The sequence below is a fragment of the Anomaloglossus baeobatrachus genome, chromosome 3 (genome assembly GCF_048569485.1).
Source record: "Anomaloglossus baeobatrachus isolate aAnoBae1 chromosome 3, aAnoBae1.hap1, whole genome shotgun sequence".
Classification (NCBI taxonomy): Eukaryota; Metazoa; Chordata; class Amphibia; order Anura; family Aromobatidae; genus Anomaloglossus; species Anomaloglossus baeobatrachus.
Window position 1 is genome coordinate 154,118,631 of NC_134355.1, and position 10,126 is coordinate 154,128,756.

Consider the following 10,126-nt stretch of genomic DNA (forward strand, 5'->3'; position numbering starts at 1 on the left):
CAGCATACAGTATATACAGTCCCCACTGTAGGGGTACATGACGGTATACAGTATATACAGGCCCCACTGTAGGGGTGCATGATGGTATACAGTATATACAGGCCCCACTGTAAAGGTACATGACGGTATACAGTATATGCAGGCCCCACTGTGGGGTACATGACCATACAATATATATACAGGCCCCACTGTAGGGGTGCACGACTGCATACAGTATATGCAGGCCCCACTGTAGGGGTACATGACCATACAATATATATATACAGGCCCCACTGTAGGGGTGCACGACGGCATACAGTATATGCAGGCCCCACTGTAGGGGTACAGGACAGTATACACAATCCTTACTGTAGGGGTACATGACTGTATACAGTATATACAATACCCACTGTAGGGGTACATGACAGTATACAGTATATACAGCCCCTACTGTAAGGATACATGAGAGTATATACAGCCCCCACTGTAGGTGCACGATGGTATACAATATATATACAGCCCCCACTAGGTGTACATGACAATATACAGCCCTCGTAGGAGGTGCACACGTGTACAGTATATACAGACCCCACTAGTTATACATGCCCGTATAGAGTATATATCACCATCCACTGTAGGTGCACATGACTATACAGTATACAACCTGATGTAAAGGTACACAATGGTATACAGCATATACAGCCCCCACTGTAGGTGCACCTGACAGCATATACAGCCCCCACTGTAGGTGCACCTGACAGCATATACAGCCCCCACTGTAGGTGCACCTGACAGCATATACAGCCCCCACTGTAGGTGCACCTGACAGCATATACAGCCCCCACTGTAGGTGCACCTGACAGCATATACAGCCCCCACTGTAGGTGCACCTGACAGCATATACAGCCCCCACTGTAGGTGCACCTGACAGTATATACAGCCCCCACTGTAGGTGCACCTGACAGTATATACAGCCCCCACTGTAGGTGCACCTGACAGTATATACAGCCCCCACTGTAGGTGCACCTGACAGTATATACAGCCCCCACTGTAGGTGCACCTGACAGTATATACAGCCCCCACTGTAGGTGCACATGACAGTATATACAGCCCCCACTGTAGGTGCACATGACAGTATATACAGCCCCCACTGTAGGTGCACATGACAGTATATACAGCCCCCACTGTAGGTGCACATGACAGTATATACAGCCCCCACTGTAGGTGCACATGACAGTATATACAGCCCCCACTGTAGGTGCACATGACAGTATATACAGCCCCCACTGTAGGTGCACCTGACAGTATCCTCAGCGCTCTGATGCAGGTGTACAGGACAGTATATACAGCCCCCACTGTAGGTGCACCTGACAGTATATACAGCCCCACTGTAGGTGCACCTGACAGTATATACAGCCCCCACTGTAGGTGCACATGACAGTATATACAGCCCCACTGTAGGTGCACATGACAGTATCCTCAGCGCCCTGATGCAGGTGTACAGGACAGTATATACAGCCCCCACTGTAGGTGCACCTGACAGTATATACAGCCCCACTGTAGGTGCACCTGACAGTATATACAGCCCCACTGTAGGTGCACCTGACAGTATATACAGCCCCACTGTAGGTGCACCTGACAGTATATACAGCCCCCACTGTAGGTGCACCTGACAGTATCCTCAGCGCCCTGATGCAGGTGTACAGGACAGTATATACAGCCCCCACTGTAGGTGCACCTGACAGTATATACAGCCCCACTGTAGGTGCACCTGACAGTATATACAGCCCCACTGTAGGTGCACCTGACAGTATATACAGCCCCACTGTAGGTGCACATGACAGTATATACAGCCCCACTGTAGGTGCACATGACAGTATCCTCAGGCCCTGATGCAAGTGTACAGGACAGTATATACAGCCCCCCCCCCCCCCTGTAGGTGCACATGACAGTATATACAGCCCCACTTTAGGTGCACATGACAGTATATACAGCCCCACTTTAGGTGCACATGACAGTATATACAGCCCCACTGTAGGTGCACATGACAGTATATACAGCCCCACTGCAGGTGCACATGACAGTATATACAGCCCCACTGCAGGTGTACAGGACAGTATATACAGCCCCCACTGTAGGTGCACCTGACAGTATATACAGCCCCCACTGTAGGTGCACCTGACAGTATATACAGCCCCCACTGTAGGTGCACATGACAGTATATACAGCCCCACTGTAGGTGCACATGACAGTATCCTCAGCGCCCTGATGCAGGTGTACAGGACAGTATATACAGCCCCCACTGTAGGTGCACATGACAGTATATACAGCCCCACTGTAGGTGCACCTGACAGTATATACAGCCCCACTGCAGGTGTACAGGACAGTATATACAGCCCCCACTGTAGGTGCACCTGACAGTATATACAGCCCCCACTGTAGGTGCACCTGACAGTATATACAGCCCCCACTGTAGGTGCACATGACAGTATATACAGCCCCACTGTAGGTGCACATGACAGTATCCTCAGCGCCCTGATGCAGGTGTACAGGACAGTATATACAGCCCCCACTGTAGGTGCACATGACAGTATATACAGCCCCACTGTAGGTGCACCTGACAGTATATACAGCCCCACTGTAGGTGCACCTGACAGTATATACAGCCCCACTGTAGGTGCACATGACAGTATATACAGCCCCACTGTAGGTGCACATGACAGTATCCTCAGGCCCTGATGCAAGTGTACAGGACAGTATATACAGCCCCCCCCCTGTAGGTGCACATGACAGTATATACAGCCCCACTTTAGGTGCACATGACAGTATATACAGCCCCACTTTAGGTGCACATGACAGTATATACAGCCCCACTGTAGGTGCACATGACAGTATATACAGCCCCACTGTAGGTGCACATGACAGTATATACAGCCCCACTGCAGGTGTACAGGACAGTATATACAGCCCCCCCTGTAGGTGCACATGACAGTATATACAGCCCCCCCCCGTAGGTGCACATGACAGTATATACAGCCCCCCCCCCCCCCGTAGGTGCACATGACAGTATATACAGCCCCCCCCCCGTAGGTGCACATGACAGTATATACAGCCCCCCCCTGTAGGTGCACATGACAGTATATACAGCCCCCCCCCCCCCCCTGTAGGTGCACATTACAGTATCCTCAGGCCCTGATGCAGGTGCACATGACAGTATATACAGCCCCACTGTAGGTGCACATGACAGTATATACAGCCCCACTGTAGGTGCACATGACAGTATATACAGCCCCACTGTAGGTGCACATGACAGTATATACAGCCCCACTGTAGGTGCACATGACAGTATATACAGCCCCCCCCCTGTAGGTGGACATGACAGTATATACAGCCCCCCCCTGTAGGTGCACATGACAGTATATACAGCCCCACCCCCTGTAGGTGCACATGACAGTATATACAGCCCCACCCCCTGTAGGTGCACATGACAGTATATACAGCCCCACCCCCTGTAGGTGCACATGACAGTATCCTCAGCGCCCTGATGCAGGTGTACAGGACAGTATATACAGCCCCCCTGTAGGTGCACATGACAGTATCCTCAGCGCCCTGATGCAGGTGTACAGGACAGTATATACAGCCCACCTGTAGGTGCACATGACAGTATCCTCAGCGCCCTGATGCAGGTGTACAGGACAGTATATACAGCCCCCCTGTAGGTGCACATGACAGTATCCTCAGCGCCCTGATGCAGGTGTACAGGACAGTATATACAGCCCACCTGTAGGTGCACATGACAGTATCCTCAGCGCCCTGATGCAGGTGTACAGGACAGTATATACAGCCCCCCTGTAGGTGCACATGACAGTATCCTTAGCGCCCTGATGCAGGTGTACAGGACAGTATATACAGCCCCACTGTAGGTGCACATGACAGTATCCTTAGCGCCCTGATGCAGGTGTACAGGACAGTATATACAGCCCCACTGTAGGTGCACATGACAGTATCCTTAGCGCCCTGATGCAGGTGTACAGGACAGTATATACAGCCCCACTGTAGGTGCACATGACAGTATCCTTAGCGCCCTGATGCAGGTGTACAGGACAGTATATACAGCCCCACTGTAGGTGCACATGACAGTATCCTCAGCGCCCTGATGCAGGTGTACAGGACAGTACACCCCGCTCGCCTCCTGCTCGGGTGCTCCATTACCTGCAGCTCGGCCCGCTCCACCTCCCACTGCGCTCTCTCCACCTCGAAGCGGGCCCACTCATGCTGTAGGAAGTGCAGGATGCCCGGGATGCTGTACTGGGCCCTTCCTGCCGCCCCGGTGCCGCCGACTCCTGCAGCGCCAGCCGCCGATTCTCCAGCCCCGGCCTCAAATGCTTTCCCGGCTCCCGCAGGTCCCGCACCGGCCGCGGACAGCAACGAATTGTTATTGTTGTTGAAGAAAACGCCGGGCCCCGCCTGCTCGTCCATGGTCGCCCTCGCAGCAGGGGCCGCGGTTACCACCGAGCAGCCGCCACCGAGCCCTCTAGAGAATAATGAGGAGCCGAGAGCAGGGGCCGGCTACACACAGGCGCTAATGCTGCGACTCCGCAATGGCCGCGTAGCGTCACATAAGTCCCGTCCACCGCCGCACTGCACCCCGCAACCCGGGCTCCGCTGCCGCCCACACTCGGAGGAAGAGAAGCTGCTGCCTGGGCGGGTCTCCTGCCTCTGACAGCGGCGCCGTGACGTCACGTACGACCACAAGCCGTAAGGTTCGGCCCCGCCCTTACAGACTCCTCTTCCTGGTTAGGTTTTGATTTTTTTTTCATGAAACTTTATTAACAAGTGTTTGGATTGACAGTCGCGCATTGCAGACGTTAGGCTATGTTCACACTGGGGCCATGCTTCGTCAGTCATTGTTCCTCCATTTCTCTGCAGGAATGGGCTCCTTTTTAATAGCTTTACTATCTCTGTCTTATTCTCTACAATGTGCATCACTTTTGCAGTTTTCTTCTTTAGACATCTTTACCAAATGCAGCGTTTTTTGCGCATCCTCCCCAATGTAAGGTTTTCAATTTGGCGCAATATTCAGCTTTTTAAAGGGTCTGTGACTTTTGTTCCTAAAAGGACACAAAAACTGATCAAAGACAAAAAAGAGCGTTTCCAAAGAATGTGGCGCAAAAACTGTCACTGTGGTAAATAAACGCTGAGTTCTGCCTCAGTGTGAATACGCCCCGAGGACATGTGCACACCGCGGAGGCGTCCGCCCACACAGATTTTCAGTAGGAAGACCCTTCAGGAATCGGCGGTGGGTTTTTTTTTCACCTGAAGCATGTGTTAAAGCGTTTTTTGGGGTGGTCTTTTTTTCAGTTTTCTCATCGCTGTTTTTCCATGTTTTTGACCGCCTTTGGGGTTTTGAGCATTTTTTCAGTGTTGTCAGATCTACTTTTGTACTGGCATTTTTCTGACATTTTTTTAAGGCTGCTTTCACACATCCGGTTTTCGCCGTCAGGCACAATCCGGCGCTTTTCAGAAAAAACGGATCCATCGTCTGCTGCAGCCGTATCCGTTTTTTTACTTATAGACTTGCATTAGCGCCGGATTGTGGCGGATTGTGCCATTCTATCTGATTTTCACCGGATCCAACAAAATTTGCTTGTCCGGCGGCCGGAAAGAACGCAGAATGAATCGTTTTTTGTCCCCGGTAAAAAAACGCATCACGCCAGATCCGGCACCGTCCGGTGTGTTTTACAATGAAAGCCTATGGACACCGGATCCGTCTCAATACGGCATACAATGCATTACAGCGACAGATTCCGTTTTTTGCTACTGAGCTCAGTAGCACAACGGATCCATCAAAAAACTGAAGGAACTGATAGAAAAAACTGATGCAACTGATCCGTTTTTTCGCCTGATCGGTTGCATCAGTTTTTACACCGGATTGTGCCTGACAGCAAAAACTCGATGTGTGAAAGTAGCCTAACTCCATTCAACAATGAAGAAAGCCCTAGCAGTTTTTCAAGAAACAACTTGACCAAAAAGACCGCCAGGCACATAAAGAGCAGAACATTTCTGAAGAACAGTGATAACATTTCTGTGAGGCTAGTTTCACACTTGCGTTGAACGGCATCTGTTGCATTGCGTTATGTGACGGATGCAACGGATGTGTTGCATATAATGGCACAACGGATGCAACGGATCGTACAAAACAACGGAAAGCTTTTTTTTTATTTATTTATTTATTTTTTTTTTCTTCTTTACAGTTATACCGGCAGCAGACTATTGTGAACGATCAGCTGAGAGCTCTCACATGCCGGCTGCTGGGCACTCAGCTGAGAGCTCTCATATGCCATGCCGGCTGCCGGGCACTCAGCTGAGAGCTCTCACATGCCGGCTGCCGGGCACTCACCTGAGAGCTCTCACATGCCGGCGGCCGGGCGCTCAGCTGAGCGCTCTCACATGCCGGCTGCCGGGCGCTCAGCTGAGAGCTCTCACATGCCGGGTGCTCAGCTGAACGCTCTCACATGCCGGCTGCCGGGCACTCAGCTGAGAGCTCCCACATGCCGGCTGCCGGGCGCTCAGCTGAGAGCTCTCACATGCCGGCTGCCGGGTGCTCAGCTGAGAGCTCTCACATGCTGGCGGCCGGGCGCCCAGCTGAGAGCTCTCACATGCCGGCTGCCGGGCACTCAGCTGAGAGCTCTCACATGCCGGCTGCCGGGCACTCAGCTGAGAGCTCTCACATGCCGGCGGCCGGGCGCTCAGCTGAGAGCTCCCACACACTGGCTTCCGGGCGCTCAACTGAGAGCTCTCACATGCCGGCTCCTGGGTGCTTAGCTGAGAGCTTTCACATGCCGGCAGCCGGGCGATCAGCTGAGAGCTCTCACATGCCGGCTGCCGGGCACTCAGCTGAGCGCTCTCACATGCCGGCGGCCGGGCGCTCAGCTGAGCGCTCTCACATGCCGGCAGCCGGGCAATCAGCTGAGCGCTCTTACATGCCGGCGGCCGGGCGCTCAGCTGAGAGCTCTAACATGCCGGCGGCCGGGCGCTCAGCTGAGAACTCTCACATGCCGGCGGCCGGGCACTCAGCTGAGAACTCTCACATGCCGGCTGCCGGGCACTCAGCTGAGCGCTCTCACATGCCGGCGGCCGGGCGCTCAGCTGAGCGCTCTCACATGCCGGCAGCCGGGCAATCAGCTGAGCGCTCTCACATGCCGGCGGCCGGGCGCTCAGCTGAGAGCTCTCACATGTCGGCGGCCGGGCGCTCAGCTGAACGTTCGGCCACCGAGAGACGAAATAAAGTTTGTGATAAAAAATAAAAGATGAGCATGCGCAGTGAAAAATAGAGGATTCCGCCGCTCAAAAAACGTTACATGCCACGTTACTTCTGCCTGGCGGAAGCAACGCAGCGTTGGCCACCGGAAGCAACGCAGGTACTTTTGGCACAATCCGTCATCCATACAAGTCTATGGGAAACAGCGGAATCCGTTAACGGATTCCGCTGTTTTCCAAAAGAGCGGTTTGTGACGGAAGGAAAAAAATGCAAGTGTGAAAGTACCCTTAACATCTCGACATATGACCCCTGTAGGTGTGATAGCATCATTTCCAAGAGCCGGTGTCACTGCCAGCCAATGGAAATTTTGCGCATGCACGCAGCTGTGTTCAATCACATTGAGCCTCAGCTATAGTCGGGTGTGTACGTCCTGGCTTCAGAGAATCGCACTGCGCACTGATCAGAAGTGCAGAAACTGTTCTCTGAAGCCGAGATGCATACACTCAGCAAGACCATAGCTAGATGCCTGACTGACATGATGAAAAAAGGTACAGACTTTTCTAAATGGTCGTAGGGGGCTTTATACGCATTTGACTGTCTAAAAAAATGTAGCATAAATAAATCGTTTGCAGCACCTTAGGTGAAATGCTATATCCAGGATAAGGGATGCAAGTCAAATCCAAGGGATCCTCTTGGTTATCATGTCACAGAAGAAAAGCAGACAGCATCCCAGGATTTATTTTTTAATCTTTCCTTAATTCACCAACTCAGGCAATGTTTCACCCTACAATTGGGCTTCATCAAGCATATGCTTGATAGAGCCCAATTGTAGGGTGAAACGTTGCCTGACTTGGTGATTAAGGAAAAATTGAAAATAAAAAAAAAACAAAACTGTCTCACTTGTCGATGTTCCATACACAGTCTAATAGACAAACGAAGCTCATGAATGAGAACTTAGAGCAGTATTTGCGTGGTAGCGCGGTCCTTGTTCCAGAGTTTGCTATCAATAATCGCCGCCATACGTCCTCTGATATATCCTCTTTCTTTTGTGTCTATGGTCACCATCCCTAGTTCTGTACTTTTCTTAAGGGACACTCATCCGGAGTACCAGAGGAGGACATATTGGGCTCAGCACTATCATCTACATGGGAAAAGGTTCAGCAGCACTTGTATAACATGGGCTCTAAGTATAAGCGTGTGGCTGACTGTAGTTGTGTGCCTGGTCCAGACCTGTGTGTGGGTGATCTGGTGTGTTTGTCCACTAGAAACATTAAGCTTAAAGTACTGTCACTTAAGATAGGACCTCGGTTCATCGGTCAATTCAAAATTACTGCTGGGATCAATCCGACAAATCTCTATTAAAGAAATTTGTGGGTTTGGGAGCTCCTCTTCCCGCCCATCCAGTTCAGGTTTTAATTGATGAATCGCTGGATTTTGAGGTATTGAAAATTATAGATTCTCAGATTGTTCTTCGTTTTTTACAGTACCTGGTTCACTGACAGGGTTATGGTCCTGAGGAAAGGACTTGGGTACCAGCCTCTGATATCCATGCAGAGTGTCTGGTTAGTGCATTTGATTGCCATCACCCAGAGAGACTTGGTCCTGAGGGCCTAGGGGGCCCTCATAGAGGAATGAGTACTCCCACAAGGTGTTTGGCTCTAAACTCGCCAAGTGTCATCAGACGCTGTTCAGACTGCAGACTCTGCCACTCCACACTACGCTTTCTTTGGTGCTTCTGAGTTGCATAGGCAGGCTCGGGTGTCGACCAGTTGTGTGTGCATTAGTAATCAGACTAGCAGAAGTTAATCTCTGCTAGCTTGCTGGTTACCTTTTGGATCACATGTTTTGGGAGACATATCACAGTTACTCCTCGCCTTTTTAAAATGGAGGAATGTGTCTTCCTATGCCGACTATAGCTTTTGCTAATTCAGTCCATGTTCTGTTGTGTTTCTGTTCCTGGTGATTGCATGCTGCTTGGTGTGTTGTGGAAACCCTTTCGTCGCCTGGTTGTTTCCTCCCTGCTTTAGTTTTTCTCCTTATCACTTGTTGTCCAAACATTCAGTGTGAGCCATCTGTGTGATAGAGTTTTGGTTTCCCCTGTTTGTCTATCACTGTTGGTGTTTACAGCATCTGAACAGCATCTGATGCCGCCATGACAATTGGCGAGTTTAGAGCAAAACACTGTGACACTGGCCATTCCTAATGATGATAGTGAACAAGCCATAATCCTACAAGCTAATTAAGGTCTGAAACCTTGGTAAAAAGTTATCTGAGCACACAAATCTTGCAAACTTTTGCATCAGACCAATTTTCCTTTTTGTAATTTTTCAAAAGTAAGATGAAAATATTTTTTTATTGCCTAAGATACAAAGGAAATGTTTTATCTCTAACTTTATGCCTTTAAGGCTATGTGCCCACGCTGCGGATTTGCCGCGGATTTGCCGAAAATCTGCAGCAGCAGCACTTCCAAGCCATTTCAATGGCATTTTGGAAATGCTGTGCCCATGCTGCGGATTTTTCCGCTGCGGATTTGCCGCGGATTTTGATCCGGAAAAATCTGCAGCATGTCAATTGTTTGGTGCAGATTTGGTGCGGATTTTTGGCTTTGAATGGGAAAAAAAAAAAAAAAATCCGCATCAAAATCCGCGGCAAATCCGCGGTAAATCCGCGGCAAATCCGCGGGTGCGGATTTGCCGCGAAAGTCGCGGATTTTCAGGCAGAAAAATCCGCAGGTACATTCTACCGTGGACACATAGCCTAAGAGATCATTTAATCTTCAACTTTCTTCACTGTTCACTATGACAGTACTTTTGACCAGGGGTGCCCAAACCTTTACATGCCATTGTATGTGATCAGGGGACATAATTGCTTCTGTTGGTTCTAGCG

The 10,126-nt window shown here is 50.6% G+C and overlaps 1 protein-coding gene across 3 annotated transcripts in view; it reads right to left on the minus strand.

Moving 5' to 3' along the window:
* Positions 1-4,708, minus strand: part of STRN (striatin) — a 159,699-nt gene extending 154,991 nt beyond the window's left edge. For all 3 annotated transcript variants that reach the window (XM_075339540.1, XM_075339539.1, XM_075339538.1), the window contains exon 1: positions 4,192-4,708. In XM_075339540.1, the coding sequence (XP_075195655.1) occupies positions 4,192-4,458 (267 nt within the window). In that variant the 5' untranslated portion in view covers positions 4,459-4,708. The remainder of the gene's footprint in view (positions 1-4,191) is intronic.
* Positions 4,709-10,126: the final 5,418 nt, after the last annotated feature.